Consider the following 22,507-nt stretch of genomic DNA (forward strand, 5'->3'; position numbering starts at 1 on the left):
AACGTTGACTTGCCCCTTTCTCACAATTCCTCGGCCTGGAGAGGGGGGTTGTTTCTCTCCTGGTGGAGCAAAACTAGATAATTCTAGTACAATACTATGTAATAGGGCTAAAGATGATCGTTGGCCTTCTGGCTGTGATTGCGCTGATCAACTCTCCACACCACCAATTCAGGACCCGAACAATCTTATTATTAATAATATTCACATTATGTTCATTTTCCAATGGTTTTAACTTTTAATTTTGACATTTTGCTTTGCTGATTGCGCGCTAGTATCAACCATATCATTGCTGGTTCCGTGGCTGACTTACTTTGGCTCAGTTGGGAGTTGATGGCAATGGGCGTAAAGCACGGCTGTGGCTAAAATCTTTCTTCGCATCCTCACTGATCATTTCCTTCTTGCTCGACTATTGAGCTTTTCTTCTTCCTATTTCTGTTTCCCTTTCTCTCATTTCGGTCGTTTCCCCTGGTTCCCTTCCCTTCGTTTGGAGATCTTCAAATATCTTGTCGTGTTGGACAGCATCATTTTTTCCGGGTGATCATCTTACTCATCAGCTCTTCTATACCGGCCTGATTCCGTGAAGACGATGACTGCGACACATATAGGGCCGTGAAATCACCAGGAACCTTCGAGAGCAATGAGTCTTTTCCAAATGTTGTATCTGGCCGGGGCCAGGCAAGATGAGAGTCATGGCCTGTCGCGCCGGCTGGCATACAGCGACGATGGTATCACATACGATATCAACCCACTACCAGTTACGCAACACAAAGGTCTTATCGCAGTGGCTGTGATGGCCATTCTCTCATTTATCGCAACACTTATTCTGATCTGTTTCATCACATACCGTCTTGTTTTCTGGCGCTCAAATTATCAGCGGTACATCGGATACAACCAATATATCATTCTCATCTACAACCTGGTCATCGCCGATCTCCAACAGTCGCTCGCCTTCCTACTCTGTATAAAATGGATTGCGGAGGACAAAATAGAAGCTTCGTCGGCAGCATGCTTCCTGCAGGGATTTTGGTTGCAAATCGGAGACCCAGCAAGTGGCCTCTTTGTGCTCGCCATCGCCATCCATACATTCCTTCTAGTCGCCATGGGCCATAAGTTGAGCTACCGAATCTTTGTACTCGGAGTTGTTGGGCTCTGGGTCTTCGTCGCTATTCTGGTTATTATTCCGCTTGCTGCACACGGCCGACTTGTGTTTATCCCGTCTGGCGCCTGGGTAAGCATGTCCATCACCCTTCCCGCTGAACTAACAATGCTAACCGATCAAAGTGCTGGATCAGTGAGGAGTACGAAGCCATCCGTCTGTGGACACACTACATCTGGATTTTCCTGGCCGAATTCGGCACGGTCTGTCTGTACGCCGTCATGTGGTTCCAATTACGCGCGCAAATCAAACAATCCGCGATTCTGGGAAGCAGCCACACGGCCAGTCTGAAGCGTCTCCGTCGAGTCATCGGATACATGGTTATCTACCCTATCGCATACATTGTGCTTTCACTTCCGCTGGCGGCCGGCCGAATGGCTACCGCTCGGGGCAACACACCTAGTCTCGCCTATTTCTGTGTCGCCGGAGCGCTCATCACAAGTTCCGGTCTGGTCGACGTGCTGCTCTATACTCTCACTCGTCGGAACCTCATCCTCGAATCCGAGCCGAGCGAAGACCACAGCTACAACCGCTTCGCCAGCAGCAAGAACCGAAGAACGGACAACCACCTCACCACCATCACCGCCGATCCCAAGCACACCCGCACAGACATCAGCGTCCTGCGCACCCGGAGAGGTCGCGACGAGGAGGAAGATAACGTCGATGCGACGACGCGCGACGGATCAACAGACAACATCGTCCAGCCGGGTGTCGAATTGGCCCCCATGGGCAAGGTGTTCCAGCACACCACGATCGAAATCACCCACGAACCCGCATACCCCGAAGCCGAAGGGAGCGACCGGTCCAGCAAAGACTCGTTGCAACGCCCGGTCAAGGGCCATGAGAATGCATCCCGGATGTGGGGTCGGTAGTGCATGTTCTTGTCTTCCTCCGTCTATAATGCCCTCTTCCCATCTAGATACACGATGTCCACATTTACGTTCCTTGTCGCTTCTATATACCACTATCTTCATCTCATCTTTTTGACTCCTTGACTCTGTACGACACTTCTAGTGATGCCCCACCCATCTACTCCCATTCTTCATCCCGGTTTCTCTGCTGAGCGGGCACTGCCTCGACTCCAGCGACGGTGACTCCTTGTACATTCTATACCATATTCGCATCTCTTTCCTTTTCTTTCTGTCTCTTGTTTCGGGGCCGAAATACTCATTATAACTTGATGATTGGTGATGATCTTTCTTATCGGATGAGCTCGGTTGTCGGGCTTTGGTCAATGCTATGACGGGACTTGACCTACTCTTCTCATACTATATAATTAAACCACTGTTGACTGAATTCGTGCGTGCGCACCGTAAAAGCTAAGCTAAGATGCGGGGTAGAAGTGCCTAGTATTCGAACTGTAGCTACCGAAAGGATACCACTTGTGAATGAGGATAGCGCTTATCATCAGTCTAGGAGTCACAAGCTGAGAATATCCCAGATTCGTAGGCAGATAGCCATTGCAGAGACCATTGCAAGGTTGCGACATGCGGGCGTCGCCAGTATGGTGGGGGAAGACATGGTGGAGCTGATGGGGATGTGGATATAAGTTCTGCAGTAGAATAACCATGACTGTATAAAGTTTGAAGGTACGACAAGTTAAAACAGACGTTCATTTATCGAATATCGCCAAATGCCTAGTTGAAGGCGACAGGGAGGACGGAGTGTGGAGTTATCTTCTATGCTGCGCTACCACTGCCGCATGGGTACTCCAGGTATATATATCCCTCGACCATGGCTGTTCGAGTCGTGACTGCGGCCTACAATATGCGCTCTACTTTCTAGGTCCTCCTCGAGTTCAAATTGACGTGTTCCAGGTCCGACTTATACAAATGCGACTCCAACCCGCTCAAGCTGTCTATCATCACGGGGCCGGGAGAGCCGGTGTGAACCCAGGCTGCGTGCGCTGACGCGGAAGCTTCTCACGCGACCTTTCTCCAAGACTGAGCTGCGGCGGACCTAGCCCATGAAGGTGCAGTTGGCTGTTTCCTGGATCCGAGAGCTGGCTGCGCAGGGCAGGGGGCATATTTTGAAATGGTGGACTTTCTTGGCTACTGACATAGATCGCCATATGCTTGGGGTGTTGTTTGGTACGTTGCCGCCGGGGAAGGCGAGCGATGTGTCATCTAAAGGATGCGCCCTTGGCTGATTAAGGACAAAACGGAGAATATTCAGTTACCTGAGAAAACCACGACGAGCTCTGGAATCAACGCGCAAGTTCCGATTGTGGGGTTGACACTCACAGCATTCAGGACCATGTTTCTCGCTACAGAGTATCTCTCCGGTATGGACAGCGAGCTGTCACCGACGGCAAGGCACGGAAAATGCAGCCAGGAACGTCTTCGCTGGAATAATTCACGACTCGAAGACGATACAACCTTCACGGATAACATTTGATACAAGAGGCTAGAATCTGATCCTGACCGGTTCGTATATCACGGCGGTCACCGTGACATATCTCGTTTGAGCGGTGCTGTCGCAGCTTCACCCGAACCGTAAATAGAGGGAGTTAGCAGTCTCAAGGCGGCTTCGACGACGCTCCACTGGGAGAGCTACACTTGCTGGAGGATTGAGACTGTATTGAGCGGCTCCGGTCGGTCTCCCTCGCACTCTTCCTGAAATGGGAGCGGCGATGTCAGGTGCCTACACCCCACAGGGTATCACGGTGAGCACTAGACGTATAGAATCCGTCGCAACTCACAACAAAATTCCCTATCCCTACCCAAATCCCGAACTGTCAACCCCAAAGGCTGGGTTTCGGGTGTTGAACCTGTTTCAAACCGAGCCAGCCATCGGCTTCTGCCCGTTCGGGACTGGCCCGGGAACTTGTCTCAGGATTCATTTGACTTGAATGGAGCTGCGACTGCCTGCAGTGGAGGTTTCCCGTGATGCAAGGCGTAAGATTTGCTCCTAAGGCTCGTACTTGGGGGACCATGAAGCCAGTGAGCTACTTCTTGATCACCTCAGTAGAGCACCAGTGGGAAACTCTGCCGGCCTGAGCGTCGACCTTTGACTCGACAGCTTGAGAGCATTTCCTGTAAAATATAATGCTGGAATCGAATGACAAGCCGAAGGTTTTTGCCGAGGTCTGACGCGATCCGCACCTCCAAGCGCACTAAATACGAATAGTCTGCAGGGATTGATCAAAACGAGCTATAATGCCTGTCAGTTCCTGCCGGCCGAGAGAATTTTCGGCCGGCGGCATACCCTCGCAAAGCATAGATAGGCTGAGCATGGTCTGGTGCTCGTACATCCGTGCTCAAAGCCAATAAATAGTATGCAAGGAATAGACACGCAGAAGCTGTCGCAATCGGGATTTGAATTGGGCCAGATCTGCATGCACTGCTCGTCTTCGAAATGAAATGACAGGCACTAAAATGCCCGCCATCCATTGAGGCGTCTACTAGGTACCTGAAATGGGAATCGGGCGATGCACGCCACAAGCCACGTTGGAACTCCACTCGCGGAATATTCCTCCGGAATGGACGTACATCTCGTGAACGTGGAGTCCATAGCCGTCGGAGTGGCTTCTCGGTTTGTGCCGGATCATCAGTTTCAATAGGCTTATCCTGTGCTCTCTTCAGGTCTTTCAAGGGTGAACCATGAACTGGAGATGAAGCTGTCCTTATGCACCACAGAGTGGCATCAAAGTCGGGATTCGCTTTTCCCGATCGGGCTTTGCGTTTTTCCCAATCACGGGAAGGAAACCCCCCACGTATGCCACTGCGGTCTGATTGGAATTTTTCCTCAGCTGGACTTATCAACAACCCTGAAGGGCCGTGTAATAATGAGTCGATGTTGTGGCAGCAATGTCTACCACGACAGCAGATGTGCCCGATAATCCCCCGTCTCGTAGGCCTCCGGTCAGAGTCGCCTGCCTTTCCTGGTGTGTATACCTCTGGACTTGAGAGCTGTTTCGAATTCGCAGAATCTGACAGAATTCCCTTCTACAGCCGTGCATCCCGGATTCGCTGTGATGGCCAAACTGCTTGCTCAAACTGCATCGCGAAAGGCCACACATGCGTCTACATTCCTAGCAGACGGGGAGGACCACGGTATAGCAGAAAATTGGCCAACGCTAGCGACTCATTTGATGGAAAGGGCGGATCTGGAGGAGATCTGGAAGAACGAACCTCATCGAACTCTGATGGAGATGGTATGATTGGTGTGTACGCCGGTTCTGGGATAACATATTAACAGTTCTCCTTGTCTGTAGAGTGGTTGAGCCATTTAGTAGGCATGAGTGGACCGGGGGCCGGACTGCGCAGTATCGACACGCCAATGGAGGAGATTGAATCCATCTTTGACTCTGTGTTTGCTCCTATTCCAGGAGAAGCAACACATGAGCTGGATCCCTCTTTGGTGTCAGACCTAGTCCAACTGTATGGGAGTGATGAGGATATGTAAGACCCTAGCAGTAACAACGCACGACATCCGTGGCTGATCATCAGAGCAGACTAGATGCCTACTACGTCTTCATCCATCCTTATCACCCCATTCTACCTCCACCCGAACGTTTGCCCGTATATAACCGCCCCTTGTCTCAGTGGCCAGAGTGTCGGCCATCAAGCCCGCTCAGTCTAGCTATCTCTGCCCTCCTGGTACTCATTCCACACCCGAATGAGTCAGATCCATTGAGAGCAGAGTATGTGAAGCTTCGCAGGGGTTTTGCGCAATCTTTTGCTCGAGATGCCCTGAACGCTGTAGAGCTTGATTCCAGTCTGCTGAACCCATCGAATAATGTGCTCAATGCGGATAGAGCACTGTTTCATCCTAAGGTGCCTTTGCATGTAGAAGGGATTCTGGCTCTGAATCTTCTGAGCGTCTATGAGTACGCACAGCGAGGGAATCTATGCACAATGAACGATCGAGCAAATGAGGCGCTGACATCAGCGATGAAATTGTCGTTGCATGAGTCTCTTGAAGAGGATGAATACGCGGAGGCCCGGCGGAGGACCTGGTGGATGACGGTTGGTTGTTGTCAGCACTCTGGTGTCTTCTTTGACAAATCAGCTGACAGATTCTTGTTACAAACAGTACATGGTGGCGTGTCAAGCAGCGATTGTGACCGGCATGGTAGGTTACTGATCACTGCGGTGTTTGTTGACGAGACTAAAAATCGTTAGCCTGCAACATTCGACCCGTTTGACCCTCATTTTGTGACACCGCTTCCCGAGGTATGTGTTCGATCTTCGAAATAAGGTATTGCTGTACTCATTTTGCGCAAAGGGATGGAAGGTTCCTGTCGAGGCGCAGCAGACGCTCCTTGAGACAGTCGCGTTCATAACTCACCTCGAGCAAATGAAGGCTACCGGTCAAAGTGACTCTGGGATACGGGAGCGAATGTTGGGTCTTGATTCTCAGATTGGATCATTGCTGTTTCTATGCAGAGACACGCGGTCTGCCCCCAAGATCGTACCAACTCGAATGGAATCTCCAGAGGTCGCGGCCTCCCAGATCATGATCGCTATTGCAGAAATTCGATTGCACACGTGAGCACACTGTTCACAACATCAACACAGAAATGATTACTGACATCTCATGACTAGAGCCAGAATTAAGGCTCACAGACTTTGTGCTTTCCAAGATATTCCCAGTTTCCATCAACGACAGTACGAATTCGGACCATCTCCCACCGTATCTGAATCTGAGACCCAGCCCGAGTCTCCTTCTGCCAGTGGAGCAGAAACCACCCAGCCTTCAACTCCTTCATCAAGCTCACCTCTGCATTTCATTTTCTCCTCACACGAATCCTCAAAAATCTGCTTCCACGGCGCCCTTAACATCGTCACCTTACTGAACAACCTTCCTTTTCCTAACCCGACCAACGAGATCCCACTCAACAGCCCACCATATCTCTCCCAGACAACCCGCGTCGAGATTCCACGAAGCATACTCACATTTGCCTGCTGTGGAATGCAATCCGGCTATGTGATGTTGATGCTTTGTCTGAAGGCACGCGCTTTGCGCGATCGCCGCATGGAGGCGTCCAATTTCGCAAACACCCCTTCTCTGACTGCTCTTTTGAACGAGCTGCATCAAAACTTACGGCTGCTTGTCAAGTGTTTGAATAACTGCGCAATCGCATTTGAGGCGCTTTCTGGAATGAGAGGTACCTCCATTCTGAGATTACCGTTGATTTCGTTGGCTGAACTGACAGAACTCTCGTCGGACAGACCGAATAGCTCACGCGATGGAGCAAGAACTCCAGAGGTAGCCTCATCATTCGGCTTGCTATTTACTCGATTTACGGTTGCGCATTAGGTCGATGGCCAGTGCAACTGGTACACATACGTTATTGGACCCAGAAGCCTCGGGCAGATGCTGGCCTATGCAGCCAAGGACATGAATACGACTGAATAGGATACTCTGACGCATAGTGCTTATCGAGGCCTTCGTCTCTATTGATCTTCATGATGGCTTCCGTTCTTGACATCACCGACGGAAAGCGTACTTCTCAGTTCGAGACGCGAAACTTTATGATCTGCGGTGACACAACAGTTGTCCTCTGATCAGTCGGGACGGCAACAGATAGACCTACGCCTGACTATGCATTGAAATTGCTTAGTGTACATACTTTCACTATGCTCTGGCATTTCAAGCCTGCAAATAATGATTGTCAAAGAGAATCACTTTTCTCTCCTGAGCCTTTCTGCAAGTGTTTTCTTTGGATATATGCTCCAAACTTGTAAATAGGCGGGTGCTCCGCAATATCTTATACATTATGTGATTTGTTTGTTGATCAATGTGCTATAGATTATATCAGGAGTCTAGCAGTATGAAGCATGTGATCTAGGTGCTTGATCCAGTACAGGAGGGCAAGGCTCAGGTCGGGCAGAAACACAAGATCGACACTACCGAAACCTCCATCCACACCCTTCTAAAGCTACACCTATTTCACAATGAAAGAATGGTGCAGTCTCCCGACGTGCAATCTACTGCAGAATGATAGTTACAGATTGCAAAAGGGAAAGGGCTAACAAATCTACGAGGCAAAGGGTATCTTGGATTCCACAACCTCAAAGTAAACTCATTTGCATCGCAATCCCAGCTCCTGATACATAGAGATCAACCGCTGTCTAACCGTCTTCGCCAGTGGCCACGACTTCCCTAGCACATGCAGCGCGCCCACTCCAAGCTGGATTCTCGCCTTAATCGACTCCTGTTTCTCTGGAATGGAGACAACCAAGCACGCAACTGTGTGCACTACCACACACATGGCAAGCGCGCAGGTGAAGAACGGGGTGCGATATTTGACCGGATTCGGCAGGGTGGCTAGGTTGCACAGCAGATCTGCTGCTCGCAGGAGTTTTTGCGAATGAAGGTCCAGGGAGGCGGAGGGGGGAGTGGTCTCGCGGGTTGTTGGGAGGCGGGTGCAGGAGGTATGGGCGTGGATGGAGGCATACCGCATGTTTGATCGAGGGTGGTGGAGGTAGATCAGTGCCCTGGGTAGGGTCAGTTTGTTAGCGGGAACGCAAGAGGCTTATATAGTTGCTGCACGCACAGGTAGCTCGTCATTTGAGCTTGGAAGGTCATTTCATCTAGGCCGGAATGGCTGCCGTACACATCCCGCTGGGATGATGGCAGTTGCATCAAAGAGGCCACCAGCACAGCGTCGATGGTCTCGATTTGAGTATCCAGGTCGATATCCAGAGATCGGTTTAATTCCATGACCATGCCGAGGGCGCGCACGGCCTGGATCCTGTATGCGGATGATGGAAACCGCCTTTCGTCGTCAAAGTGCCACTTGTTGGTCAGATCTTTGAACGTCAGATCGCTCAGTATCACCTAGCAGGTATCAGCGGGGCGCGCCCAGAAGGAAACTTAAACGACGTACCGCGTCCCCGGAGTTATAAAGCTCTTCGTCACAAGGCAACCTCGCGTCTGCAGGGCTATGGAACAGTTGGAACGCGCTCTGATCACGCATTGCAGCCAAGAATCCGTCCACAAAGTACAGTTCCCAGTAAGTTCGGCGCCAACTCTCCTCCAGTATAGAATTTCCGCCGGAGTGTTCGGCCGCGAATGCGGCTTTGTTCATACCCAGTTCCAAGGCCAGGTTAACGGCAGCCTGCATAATACGGGTTGCACTGTCTTCGGCGCCACGTGCATGGTCAACAATGGCGAGAAGGACCATTCCCTGGACCTTGAATCCGTCACGAGGCGTCGAGTCGGACAACACGGAATAGGCAGATTGGCGGAAGAGCTCTTTGAGGGACGGATCATGGTGCTGGTGAGCGCCAATGAAGCGCATGATTGAGAGGATGTATTGCGGTATCTTCGCGGCTAAGTGAGAGTGCAGTGCTTTCCTTGGAATCAGGAGCGGATGCGAGCGGTGGAAAGTCTGGTAATACAGCTGGATCAGGGGATCATATGCAACTTCTGGTGTTACAGCGTTCTCTAGCTCAGGCCACGCAAGTGCATCCTCTGGCAAACCTGAGATATCTAACGACTGGCGAGCGTCGAGTTGTGGTTGGAAGAGTGCTTGACCTATCTGGTTCTGTCAGTGACTCTCCGCGTATACAGCCTCGTTCTGAAGAAGGTCCATACATCTACAAGATCTGAGGTAAGATTTGTCCCACTGAGCCATTCTGAGAAATCGTCTGGATCGACTGCAGAGAAAAGGGAGGCATTATCATCCAGCAGCTGCTGGGAAGGATTGCCGTTCTTCGTTCGCCCGCGTCTGGACTGAATATAGCGACATTCCGTACTGGAAGCCTGGCAGCGGCTACATACTGGCATCTGGGCGTCACATTTTAGATGACGGCGACGACAGGTCATACACGCCAGCGATGACGGCCGCCGGGGAGGCCTGGACGATGTGGAATCTTGCTGCATGGTTATGGTTATACTCGATGGCTCTGTGCCATTATTGAAGTAGATACCCGAGATTTACAGTGGCTCGAAGTGGCCAAGTTCGCTTTTTACAATAACTATCTAAACATCAGCGAGGTCAACTTGTTGATTCTCCTGCAAGTCAGAAATTGGATCGATCCCCGACGCTCGATAGAGCACAATAATAGTGATATGTGAAGCCCAGCCGGAGGCCGAGATCCCCGAATCGGCGACCACAGTTTATGTATGTCTCAGGGACAGCTATACCTCCGATCAACCTCCACATGTGCCCCCAAATAAAGAAATTCACTCGACTACGTATTCCGAATGTAATAATCTCTGAAACAAGACCGATATCTGATTTCCCCTAACCTTGGATTCCTGTGATGATACGAGTACCATGGGGACCTGAGGTATAGCTATCGGGGACTTATGGAACCCGAAGACCACCTCAGCTGGCTCACATTATTTGCCCGGCATCCTCCTCAGATGCAGTCATCGATGCATCCTCATAGTCCAGTAGTTGAATAGGTACGTCTTATCTTCTCCTTCCTGAATTTACTTCGTAGCGTCTCTTCTAACTATGCTTTTTGCTCATTTCTGTGCGGCTACTGTGGTCTGCGCACAGGAGCTCTGCAATTGCCAGAAGTGGGAGGACACAGTTGGATCTTATAGAAACTTTTGAACTGTGGACAGAGGAGACTGAAGCACTTTTGATGACTCCAGGTAAATGCTGGAAACCAGAGACCATTGCCGACGCCAGCGGGATGGAGCGACTCACCCGCAAACCATTGCTGCCTGCGTGGACGGGGCTGCTAACTGGCGGATAGGGTCTCTGGCAGGCTCTTCGCCGATGCGGAATCCATGCAATCAAGTGAGAACGACACTATGGATGAAAAACAGCTGTCCTTAAAGGGATGAAAGTTCCCCGACTAAAGCTATTGAAAGCGACTCGGCGGGTCTGGCCGGCAGATCGGGGTATGGGGCGTTCCTCGAATGAGGCTGTAGGCTGTAGCAAAGAGTACTCCGCATGAGTCCATGGCGCAATGTTCTGGTCTGCGTGGGCAATTAGTGGACTTTCCTCCATAGAGTAGCAACTAAGACCATTGCGACGTAGGGAGTAGACTACAAGTGACTTCTAGACGGCGACTAGTCGGCGACCAGAGCCAGGCACAAACCTACCCACAATGCAACTTCGGAGTTCAGCCACGAAAGCATAACACTTAAATAATCTAGATGCTCATCTAAAACGGAATTATGATTACTATGATTCCTCTGGTCCCCACATGCCCCATACCTCATTTAGCTTGCGGATCACTTGACAGTTTCGAAGGAGTTCCCGAAAAGGTCCCCGAGAGCCAAGGACTGTATGCACCGGGGAAAATGTCTCCCGCCAAGACATGAAAGCAGCCCTGTGGCATGATCGCATTGGCAGATCCTTCTTGACAAGGTATCAGTTCAGACGATCGGCTACAATGGCAAATTAGCAGGATGATCGCGTTTTGAAGCTTGGTCAAGGGCTCCATCTGACCGGTTAGTGAACACCGCTGATCGAATTGGCTGGAGGCTTATGGAAAGCTCCAAGTGTCAATCTCGCCAAAGGAGGTATCATATGGATTCTCCTGCTGCTTCGGCATTTTCTTTTGCTTTGCAACAAGCCTAGGTGGCATTCGCATTGATCTGATCAACCAAGCCTGAAGCTATGTACTTCTCGAAGACTGACACAGTTCAACAAAACGGCCAGTGACTAGCTCAGAATACACCAGGCATGAAATCAACCACCTGCGCCTTCTCAATCACCCCATCCAGACTCTTCACAAACGCCTGATGCGCCGGGTCCGTCCGCACATAGTACTCCCGATCGGCCTCGTTCTCGAACTCAACCACAAAGACATGCGTGATTCCGTTCTTCGCCCATCAGTAAGACCACCTAAACACGTTGCACGGAATACATACCTGCAATCCCTCGATCGAGTTGTCCTTACCCCCAGCGGAAGCCTTGATGTACGGTTTCTGCGTCGTGGGGTGAATGCAATTCTCCCTGAGATTGAGCATGCGGGTACATGTCTGCATGGGTCAGTATCTGCGCTGGAATTGGGAATGGTTCAGGACATACGTCTTTGATGACGTCTGGGCTGGTGGTAGGTTTAAATTGGAACTGGACGACGTGGACGATGGCCATCTTGGTTCGGTGTATCGTCTTAAGTTGCTTGACTGTGATATCAGCACTGAAAAGTGGTCGAGTGCAGATAGTTGAGGCTGGAAGATGACGAAAGTGGGGTGAGTTATTTCTGAGTGGGGTAACCGGCTCTGCTAGAGAACATTCGGCTAGGGATTTCTTCATCATCATACCACGCACCGTGGGTCTTTTGAGCCCTACATCCAGGCTGACTTGAGAAAGATATGGTCCATCTCCTGGTGCCAGGGAGTACTAGAGCAAAGGGAGATTCTGGGGTGACGAAATACATAGCAGAAGAAATGGTCGGAACAAGATCAAGGCCCACCGACGCGGTATCGGTAAACATGTGTCATGGTGGACTCCCAATCAAAGTCATAATGACCCTGGTTTAACGTCTGGTGAACGGACTGGTGCGATCGGTATGGTATCCTCAGGGGAGGTGCCTCCCTCAACGACACTGGTCTCACTGCATTGCTGGATATCCTACTGGAGCGATGCGAGAGTTTCTACTCTGACAGAGAGCGCAGTATAGCTGGCTACCTACGCTAAGTCTTCGAGACAGGTCTATCCTTGGACTAGGGACATTCTATGCATACTGTAGAAAAATGATACTGAGGAATATAGGCCAAAGATTCGACAGCCACGAAGCTTCTGGGATCCAAGTTTAGATTCGAAGAGACAACAATAACAAATCTTATCAAACACAGCACATGGCTTTCTATCATTCATTTGAACTCCGGTGCGACAAGAGAAACGATGATATTGAGGTTTCGAAAGATGGAGAAGACGGAAGACACTTGATGATATCCCCGGGTGTTCCAATTGTTTATTGGCTGTGGGATGGGTCTTTAGACGGGTTGTTAGTGCTCTTTTTCTTTTCTGGAGTCAAATCTACCAAGCTACAATGTCAGCTATTCCCTCGTCGTCGTTCACTTCGCAGAGCGCTATTCACTGGTGATTCAGAAGTTATATTTTGTCTTCGCTGTCTAGCCAACACTGTAGACACAGGTGGAAGAAAGTAATTAAGGGCATAGCAGCCGAAGGAGGACTATTGACAGTAGCACATAACCCAAAACTCTAGTTCGTCAGTATGCAATTTTTATATAGAAGAAACGTTCAGGGTCATATCAGTGCATAAGCTCCCAACCCTAGGCAATTATCTTGCTGATGCCGATTGCTTCCTGGACATTCACCTTTATATAGCCTGTATTTGCTTTTCGGATCCGATTGGTGCATAAACTGAACCTTTAATATGATGTCCCTGCGGGGTATGTTGTTACCCCAGATTATCGGGATCGTTTAACCCGAGGATGTATAAAGATTTGAGCATCCTCATAGAATATGCCTAATGTCTTCTGTAGGGTACACCTTGACCAACAATGGCGAGAAAAGGACTTTTATTCTTGCTCTTTGTGCCACAGCTCGCTCTAGGACACATTGACCGGTGGGCTCAGGTTGGTTCCAATCTTATAAAAGCTCGCTGACGATAGCAGACAGCATGTAGTTTCCAAGTATAATGTGGTTCGCACGAATCTAATCGATAATGAAACGACTCCTCTCCAGGTCGGCAATGGAAACTTTGCCTTTAATGTCGATAACACGGGCATGCAGGTATGTCCTTACTTCCTTTAGTTCTAGACAATGACTTAATGTGCTGCAGTCTTTCCTTCCATTCAATACTCTGTCAAGCTGGGCCTGGCACAATGATTCATTGCCAACAAATGGGTACGCTCTTCGAGAGAAATAAGAGATTGCCGTCTAATATAGGATAGCGAGAAAATTGAGGACTATCACGGTGTGGCGATGTTGACCCACGGCCGAAACGTCTCCTATGACATCCCGGACCCCCGTCTGCCACAAACATCGCAATGGCTTATTTCCAACCCGAACCGAATCAACTTGGGACGAATTGGGCTTCAGTACAAGGGCGAGTTCCTCACAGAATCAGAGATTAATGATCCGCGTCAAGAACTAGATCTGTGGAGCGGCGTTATCACCTCAACTTTCAAAGTCGACGGTCAACTGGTGAAAGTGGTGACGCAGGGCGATTTCGAGTCTGACACGGCTGTTTTTGAGGTCCAGTCAGATATCCTCTCTTCTGGGGATTTAACTGTTGGATTGGACTTTCCTTATCCTCCGATTCACTCAACAAAGTACAAATATGAAATGTTTGTCGGCAGTTACGATTTCCCGCAGAACCATACCACGTCGATTGTTGGAAACACAAAGGACCGGGCACATATTACCCATCAACTGCAAGAGACAACCTACTTTCTTAATCTACGATGGCCTGCTTCTTCTTTGCAATTGTTTCGCGTGAGCAACGCGACTCACCGCTATACTCTTGCGCCTTCCTCCTCGTCTACCCTGAAATTCACTGCCAATTTTGCGCCGGACAAGCAGGTGCCAGGCTCCCCAACAGCTATCCAGCGCCAAAATCCCATCGACTGGAAGAAATACTGGACTCGTGGAGGGTTCGTCGATCTTACCGCATCGTCCAACCCTAAAGCGAATGAACTTCAGCGTCGTATCATCCTGTCGCTATACCATGTACGGGTTAACAGTGCGGCTAAAGGACAGCCACCTCAGGAAAGTGGACTGATGAATAATGGGTGGTATGGTATGTTACTTGCAATGATTTCCAATATGGAACTGCCACTTACAGCTGTCTACAGGCAAATTCCATATGGAAATGGTAGTCTGGCACAATGCCCACTGGGCTACTTGGGGTCGGCAAGAACATTTTGATAATATCTTTCCAGCCTTGTACGAGAGCTTGTTGCCTTCGTCTCTTGCACGAGCCAAGGCTATGGGATGGGACGGAGCACGGTCAGTTCCGTCGTGCAAATTATCTAATGACTACTCACAAAGCACAGGTGGCCCAAAATGACTGATATTGAGAGTGGGATCAGCTCACCTGGTGGTATCAACGGCCTTCTCATGTGGCAGCAGGTCAGCCATCTTTTACGATATATTGAATTTATCTAACAGATCAGCCCCATCCTATGTACCTCGCGACACTGGCTTATCAAGCCTCATCAACACGCAAGACTCTTGAGCGATGGGATCAGATCTTGACAGCTACTGCGGACTATATGGCTTCTTATGCTTGGAAAAACGAGACTTCTGGTTACTATGATCTGGGACCGCCGTATGTTCATTTGCCCTTTGAGGACCTTGACTGATTTGAGACAGAGCATACGGCGTCACCGAAAATACTCCACCCACGCAGAGCCTGAATCTAGCATACGAGGTACGTTTACCGTCTATGCGCTCGGCAGTACTAATTTCTGCCAAGATTGCCTACTGGCGATACGGCCTAGATGTCGCCCGCTCATGGAAGAGAAAACTCCGCCAGCGAGTGCCCGATTCATGGACGACTGTTGCGGACAATCTCGCACCTCTGCCTCAAGTTGACGGTCTTTATGCCGTCTATCAAGGCCTGAATAGCTCTTGGTGGAATGATACATCTCTTACTAAGGATCCTCGCAGTTTGATTATGTTGCAGGGTATCCTCCCGGATACACCAGCAGTGGACGCTAAAGTTGCATTGGCAACCGCGAAGAAGGTCTGGGAAGTCTGGACAGATGACAAAATCAGAGGATGGGGGAGACCTGTGCTCGCCATCAACGCTGCTCGGGCTGGGAGCCCAGAAAGAGCTATAGGACATTTAACCGCCTATGACTATTGGATCTTCGATGATGCTGGTATGTATCCTGCTTCCGCCATAGTCCAAAGCTAACATTACCCGATAGGATTTGCGGTTCGTGGTGGTGACGGTAAGACTCTCCTTCCCTGTGATCTGTTAGTCCACTGACGAATGTTACGTATACAGGCGGCACTCCCCCTCCCTTTATGCCGGGGAACGCGGGATTCTTGTATGCCGTGGCGTATATGGCTGCTGGCTGGAACGGATCCCACGGCGACGCTCCGGGGTTCCCTTCTGATGGCAGCTGGGTAGTGAAACATGAAGGTCTACGCAAGGCACCATAGACACTGTAGTCAACCATCCTATCCCGGAGAAAGTGGCTACACCATCAAGAGCCTTCAATTTATCCAGCCAATAAAACATGCACCAGATATTACCACCCCGCAAACTGCCTGCCGTGAAGAATCGAACGCTCCATTCGGCACGTATCTAGTAAGATTCAAGCAATGATCGTCGTGATGAAGCCCTTCGTACCCCAGATTGTCTCATCTCTACCTTGCTCCTTCTGGCACGGAGCGGTAGAATAGAAAAATGAGCGGCTTTCGCACCGACATCCCGCCCCCATCTATATATTGGCATCATTGCCCTCCCAAATGAAGCACAATAACCATACCCAATAGACTCCGACGTAACAATCAAAGAAAATGCTCCTCGAACTAATCCTCCCGCTCCTCGCCGTCACCTCCTCCGCCCAACCCACCCCATCACCAACAACCACCACCCTCCCAACCCTCCAATCAGGCTGGTACTTCATTCGCGCCGTCGAAACCCCAGCCTACCACAGCTACCTGCAGACCATCCCCAGCGCCACCCCAGGACCAGCCTACCTCTCTTCCAACACCAATGCCGGCCAATTCAACATCATCTCCGGCCAGCTAGTCTACAACACCGGCGCAGGACAGCTATACATGAACGTCGAGGATCCCGCCGACAAGACGCAGCGCACCCTCCAGACGTGGTTCAACAAGACGCAGAACCAGTACGGCACGTTTGGGTTCCAGGGGGATGCGGTGACGTGGAGCGTGGGTGATATTGCGCGGCCGAATGTGGCGGCGTGGTATGTTTGTGGGGACCAGGGGAGGTTGTATATCAATACGGGGCCCTATGGGTATCAGACGCCGGAGGGGTGTTATGATGAGACGGTATGTTTGTGTTGTGGTGATGTTGTGGGATGTATACTGATGGTGCTATGCAGATTCATTCTTACGGGGGGTCGACGCCGACGGTTTGATGTGAAAGGTTTTATGGAAATCGCATACGTGTTGTCTGATGTTCATCGTTGGATTCGAGGAACGATTACATGCCGATGGCTTATCTTAAATCGGAATGTGATTTCGATTGCCTAATGATTGTAGCTATGAGCAATGAAAATTGAGAGCTACCTACAGCTATCTTCCATTGTATAACTAGTCATGACCACCAACTGGCTTAGGCACGTATGGCTCCTCCAAGAACCTCTCCTCGTCAGCCGTCAAGACTCCATTTTTCACTTGAATCATCTCGTCCATTCGCTCAACAGAGCTGAAGCCCACAATCGGACTGGCGACACGCTTGTTGACCCAAGATAAAGCCACCTGACCCATTGTCCAGCCCTTCTTCTTTGCCAATTCTTCCACTCTGGAGATAACCACCTCATCTGCTTGGGTCACTGCATTCGGGTCGGTGTTCTCCGAGCGAGCGGTCCCTCGAACTTGCGACAGCGGACGAGCAAGTTTACCACCGTCGAGAGGACCCCACTGTTGAGATATCTCATGAGTCAATGTTTTCATCAGAGTAAGTCATCGGGACTTACAGGAATCAGACCAACGCCTGTCTCATTACAGAAGCGATTCATCTCCCGCTCCTCCTCGCGGTAGAGAAGACTGTACTGATTCTGCATGGAGACAAACTTTGTCCACCCATGCTTCTCTGCGCAATGCTGCATCATGATGAACCGGTACGTCCTCATCGAGCTTGCGCCGATGTACCGCACCTTCCCGCTTCGGACGAGGTCATGGAGAGCTTCCATGGTCTCTTCGATGGGGGTGAGGGGATCAAAGCGGTGGATTTGAAAGAGATCAATGTAGTCCGTGCCCAGGCGCTTCAGCGAGGCGTTGACTGCGTTGAAGATGGCTTGGCGGGACAGACCTGAAGGGTCAGTATGGCATGTGATCAACGGAATCGAGTTACATACCGAATTGATTGACGTATTCCTTGTCCTGGCGCATGTCGTCGGCGAACGGGACTACATACCGGTTGTCGTGTTCACTGACAGGTGACCAGCATTTTGTAAGAATGAGAATTTTATGCCGAGGAAGATTGTAATGTTTGATGGCCTTGCCAATGATTTCTTCCGACTTGCCGTTGGAATAGTTGTTCGCGGTGTCCCACTGTTCAACTTAGTCACTGCTCATCGCATGGTGCGGGGACTTACTAACAGTGGTAAGTCCCCGGTCGTAGGCAGCTTTCAGCAAGGGTAGAGCCTGATGATGTGTCAGTCTATTTCATGATCAATTTGATTGTACATGGACTCACCTTCTCCTCGTCAAGAATCCACGAATCCTATTCCGGAGACCCAATGCTCATGCCACCGAGAATGGGCACGGAAACGCGCAGACCACTCTTCCCTAGCTGACGATAGGAGACTTTCGTTTGCTCCAGGGAAGCCTTTAGCAAGGGAGGAAGCTCAGCGGCCATTTTGAAGTCTTCTGCTTTGGTGCCTGTGTTTGCTTTCGCTGGAGTCCAGTCTTCTAGAAGCAGTCGCAAGGGAATTGAGTCTGAGCTGACGATCGATATCCCTTAAGGACCTGGATCGAGCTTGCTTTTATACTGCAGCTCTCAATGTTCACATAGTAGAGTGTGGGACTACCTGCTTCCATCTCCAGCAACCTCGGTATGCTGATTTCTAAGCAGCGACAACAACCCATACGCCGAGCACTCAAAAGCCTCATATTGGAGCCTTTTCTCCGCGATATCATGAAGTTATCCCCAAGACCAAGATGTCATTGAAGTAAGCACAAGACCAAATACGAGATAATGCTTGGCATTCTTGTCTGTCAAGCAAGTCATGACTCATATGGCGGGAGTTCGGGCCGGTTAGCGAGCTTTTGATGTTTGGGAAGAAATGTATAGCAGGTTGAGACCATGTGCCACTGCTCTTGTGTTCCAGAGTCACTATATGGTTATGTCGACATGGCACAATGTGAAGCTGTGGGCCAATCCAAGCTTCGCAGGCTCTCAGACTCACAGAGCTGCCTTGCAGAATATGGAATATGATAGCCTGGCGCTTGTGGTTGGAGGCTCGTCATGTGGCGCGGCTTTTCTTCGGGTCAACTCAGCATGGCATTCATCTCGTGCTGATACAGCTTGATACAAACTTGGTGTACACATTCGGTTGTCATGTTGAACTGCAAAATACACCAGTGTTCTCTGAGTCTAGAATATCGGAAATTTTCGCCGTAGCTTTTGGAAAGGTCTTCTTTCATAATCAGACAAACCAGCCCATGATGACAGGAGACCAAAGGAGGAAGGTGTGACAATTTCACGTCGGGAGGACCCATTGCATTGATGCAGCTGGGACGATAGACGGCGTGCCTGAGGCATCAACGTTACCCACGATTGTCCAATCATGTCCTCATTTAGTTATCAGCCAATGAACGCGTATCGGGAGGCATAAATCACATGACCTGCCAACGATCTAACCTAATCAAGCAATGTCCTTATCTGATAAACTTGTGGTCAAAAATTTCAGAAATGTGATCAACGCCTTTCACCATACCTACAGACATCACGATGGGTAAAGCCGCACGAGGCAAACGCAATGCGCCCTCCAGCTCTCCGTATCAGAAGCCCGGTGGTGCGCCACTCTCCAAAGCAGCCTCTGCGATATTCAAGTTCAATACGGACATCGGCCAGCACATCCTGAAAAACCCCACAATCGCCGATGCCATCGTCGACAAGGCCAACGTTCAGCCCAGCCAGACGGTACTCGAAGTCGGTCCGGGTACGGGTATCCTGACGACGCGAATTCTTGAGAAAGCGAAAAAGGTCATTGCTGTCGAACTGGATCCCCGAATGGCAGCGGAAGTTACAAAGACGGTTCAAGGGACGCCTGCGGAGAAGAAACTTCAGGTTATTTTGGGCGATTTCGTCAAGACGGATCTCTCCAAGCTGCCTCCCTTCCAGATTTGCATCAGTAACACTCCTTATCAGGTATGATTTCACACATGGTCCGGTGTTGTGGTAGACGCTGACGAGTCCGCCACAGATTTCCTCCCCGCTCATCTTCAAGCTCCTCTCCATGCCTAATCCCCCAAAGACCTGCATTCTCATGGTTCAACGTGAATTTGCCCTTCGGTTGATCGCCCGCCCCGGAGACTCGTTATATTCACGACTATCAGTCAACGCACAGTTCTTCTCTCGAATCTCGCACGTTATGAAAGTCGGCAAGAATAACTTCCGACCCCCTCCACAAGTCGAGTCTAGTGTGGTCCGGATTGAGCCCAAGGCGGATCGACCGAACATCAGCTGGGATGAATGGGATGGTATGCTCCGCATCTGCTTTGTACGAAAGAACAAGACCCTGCGCGCAGGTTTCATGGCCACGAAAGTGCGTGCGCTGATTGAGCGCAACTGGATCACATGGGTCTCCATGCACCCAGAGAAGGTTACTCAGGCGGACATTGATTTCCTCCAGGGCAAGGATGTTTCTGCCCTGCAAGGTGTTGATGAGGATATGGATATGGGCCAGGATGGCGATGAGCCGGTTGAGGGAGGTGACGACGAGGATGATATCTTCATGGATTTGGGAGGGGAAAACGATGCCCCAGTTACTACGAGCAAGGGCTCGCTCGTGGCAATCGGAGACCAACAGGTCCCTCGGGCCATGGTGACGAAACTGGTTCAAGCGAAGATCCAACAAGTTTTGGAGCAGGCCAATTTGGCGAACGCTCGTGCCCAGAAGTGTGATGAGAATAACTTCCTCCGCCTTCTACATGGATTCAATACTGAAGGTATTCACTTTTCTTGAGTGAAGGGCGATGACAAGTGCATTGCAATCTTTTTCCAAGCCCGTCGCAGACTCGTGTACTCCAGTGCCGGAGTGATCGAACGTGGCCCATGATGCTCCTATCCTCGTTTTGATACCCACTTGACGCCTCTGGAATCGGTATCGGGATATCGTCGGTTCTCAGACGGTCGACATATTGTCCACTGCGCGGAATACCGTTTGTCAGGAGTGTGGGCGCGAGTGAAGCATGCCTCTAGGCTATACCCGTGCGCACTCGAGCTTGATGATACTTTACTGGTTCTATAATTCACAGTTAGACTCCGGGGATATCTCCATCATCAGTAACGAAGACATGACATTTATTCAGTCTCATACTACCAGTGCTTTTTCGGTTTCTATACACTGCTATAGGGGCTCTGGCGTCTTAGAAAGGTGGCAGAGAAATAGAGCAAGTAATAGACACTAAACTTGAAAAGGGAATGTCGCGGATTCAGACTGATCATTAAGCAATCATTTAGCTTTCTCCACGGTTATTTGTTGGGGAGAAGAGGAGGTTAAGGAGAATCGTCTGTATCTTCATTTCTAGTCCAATACAAACAATACAATTCGGTCAGCGCGGGTTATATGCCAGTTAGGAGCCCGGATAGTTCAACAGCTCCTGGAGTGCTATCGTTACTCAACGGCTTCAGTACAGCTCGATATCTTAAACTCCATTGGTTGAAGAAACAGCCTGCGAGCAACGGCCCCTTCTAATCAGCCAAAGTCCCGTTGTGATCGTTTGTTTCAGTTTGAGGGGATTGTGAAACTGTTCTTAAGCTATCTCAGCGCCACTGAGATTCTTCAAAATATCTCGCTATCCTGTCGATCTCGTGTCTGCAGCCAAGGTCGCGATCATACTGGATAAGCCAGATGATTGGTGGGCATGGAGCGCATATGTCAAGGGTCTCGCTAAGCCGAAAGGCGTCTGTAATACATTGATCCAGACGATGACGATGAGACAGTAACCATGCAGGAACCCGTGGAACCAACGATACCTATCCCAGCAAAAGCCGTTCCACCAGATGAATGCAGATGATCGATGGGCTTGGCAGCAAGAATCCAAGCTACATGATTGGTCGTACAGGTTATAGAAGCGAGACCGAAACGCCATGATGGCGGTCTGGACGGCCATCCAGACTAGCAAGAATCAGCGTTATATCTTGAACCTGGACATCTCGGAGAGGCAGAGGATGATCAAACTGCGAGATAAGCCCGAGCCGGGTGACTTATTCCGGACGATAAAGCTTATGGACCGATTCCAGAAGCTAGGCGAGAAGAAGCGCAATGAGAGCATGGAGGAATGGCTCAGCGAATAGGAAAACGTAATTCATGAGCTTGAGGATGCTGCTGAACTCATATATTCTGAGTACCAGGCTAGCCTCAAGTTCATCAAGACTATTGACCCGCTTCTGCCACGCTACGCGAAGATTAGGCATGTGAACCTCGAGCCGGATGGCTCAAGCATCCTGGAAGAGATAAACCACTTCCGACACCGATGAAAACGCGCGACAGACGAAGACAAGCAGCCCAGCTTTGGAACCTTTCAAGGACAATCAGACCAATCAAATTGTTCAAACCAGCGCAAATGCATCTGCGGTGATTACC

At 50.1% G+C, this 22,507-nt stretch overlaps 9 protein-coding genes across 9 annotated transcripts; 6 read left to right on the forward strand and 3 right to left on the reverse strand.

Annotated features, from left to right (window-relative positions):
* Positions 1-652: 652 nt before the first annotated feature.
* Positions 653-2,028, forward strand: gprC (the record flags this gene model as incomplete). The annotated part of the gene is made up of 2 exons (XM_001261397.1): positions 653-1,228; positions 1,282-2,028. The coding sequence occupies 2 exons, from the start codon at positions 653-655 to the stop codon at positions 2,026-2,028; spliced, it is 1,323 nt and encodes a 440-aa protein (XP_001261398.1).
* A 3,104-nt stretch (positions 2,029-5,132) lies between these two features.
* Positions 5,133-7,420, forward strand: NFIA_025750 (transcription factor domain-containing protein; the record flags this gene model as incomplete). The annotated part of the gene is made up of 5 exons (XM_001261398.1): positions 5,133-5,312; positions 5,357-5,559; positions 5,613-6,126; positions 6,386-6,648; positions 6,727-7,420. 5 exons carry the CDS (start codon positions 5,133-5,135, stop codon positions 7,418-7,420), a joined length of 1,854 nt encoding a protein of 617 aa, XP_001261399.1.
* Positions 7,421-8,186: 766 nt separating this feature from the next.
* Positions 8,187-9,991, reverse strand: NFIA_025760 (fungal specific transcription factor domain-containing protein; the record flags this gene model as incomplete). The annotated part of the gene is made up of 4 exons (XM_001261399.1): positions 8,187-8,601; positions 8,661-8,944; positions 8,994-9,643; positions 9,937-9,991. The coding sequence occupies 4 exons, from the start codon at positions 9,989-9,991 to the stop codon at positions 8,187-8,189; spliced, it is 1,404 nt and encodes a 467-aa protein (XP_001261400.1).
* Positions 9,992-11,740: 1,749 nt separating this feature from the next.
* NFIA_025770 (Dabb family protein) lies at positions 11,741-12,170 on the reverse strand (the record flags this gene model as incomplete). Its single annotated transcript, XM_001261400.1, has 3 exons — positions 11,741-11,896; positions 11,945-12,055; positions 12,105-12,170. The coding sequence occupies 3 exons, from the start codon at positions 12,168-12,170 to the stop codon at positions 11,741-11,743; spliced, it is 333 nt and encodes a 110-aa protein (XP_001261401.1).
* Positions 12,171-13,546: 1,376 nt separating this feature from the next.
* Positions 13,547-16,160, forward strand: NFIA_025780 (uncharacterized protein; the record flags this gene model as incomplete). The annotated part of the gene is made up of 11 exons (XM_001261401.1): positions 13,547-13,611; positions 13,661-13,778; positions 13,828-13,892; positions 13,940-14,787; positions 14,843-14,996; positions 15,044-15,119; positions 15,164-15,318; positions 15,363-15,420; positions 15,466-15,874; positions 15,923-15,946; positions 16,003-16,160. 11 exons carry the CDS (start codon positions 13,547-13,549, stop codon positions 16,158-16,160), a joined length of 2,130 nt encoding a protein of 709 aa, XP_001261402.1.
* A 360-nt stretch (positions 16,161-16,520) lies between these two features.
* Positions 16,521-17,107, forward strand: NFIA_025790 (uncharacterized protein; the record flags this gene model as incomplete). Its single annotated transcript, XM_001261402.1, has 2 exons — positions 16,521-17,018; positions 17,072-17,107. 2 exons carry the CDS (start codon positions 16,521-16,523, stop codon positions 17,105-17,107), a joined length of 534 nt encoding a protein of 177 aa, XP_001261403.1.
* A 175-nt stretch (positions 17,108-17,282) lies between these two features.
* NFIA_025800 (aldo/keto reductase) lies at positions 17,283-18,552 on the reverse strand (the record flags this gene model as incomplete). Its single annotated transcript, XM_001261403.1, has 5 exons — positions 17,283-17,612; positions 17,669-18,003; positions 18,050-18,245; positions 18,294-18,319; positions 18,474-18,552. 5 exons carry the CDS (start codon positions 18,550-18,552, stop codon positions 17,283-17,285), a joined length of 966 nt encoding a protein of 321 aa, XP_001261404.1.
* Positions 18,553-19,647: 1,095 nt separating this feature from the next.
* On the forward strand, positions 19,648-20,884 carry NFIA_025810 (dimethyladenosine transferase; the record flags this gene model as incomplete). Its single annotated transcript, XM_001261404.1, has 2 exons — positions 19,648-20,067; positions 20,123-20,884. 2 exons carry the CDS (start codon positions 19,648-19,650, stop codon positions 20,882-20,884), a joined length of 1,182 nt encoding a protein of 393 aa, XP_001261405.1.
* Positions 20,885-22,014: 1,130 nt separating this feature from the next.
* NFIA_025820 (uncharacterized protein) lies at positions 22,015-22,218 on the forward strand (the record flags this gene model as incomplete). The annotated part of the gene is made up of 1 exon (XM_001261405.1): positions 22,015-22,218. One exon carries the CDS (start codon positions 22,015-22,017, stop codon positions 22,216-22,218), a length of 204 nt encoding a protein of 67 aa, XP_001261406.1.
* Positions 22,219-22,507: the final 289 nt, after the last annotated feature.

This window comes from Aspergillus fischeri, genomic scaffold (assembly GCF_000149645.3).
Source record: "Aspergillus fischeri NRRL 181 1099437636263 genomic scaffold, whole genome shotgun sequence".
Taxonomy (NCBI): Eukaryota; Fungi; Ascomycota; class Eurotiomycetes; order Eurotiales; family Aspergillaceae; genus Aspergillus; species Aspergillus fischeri.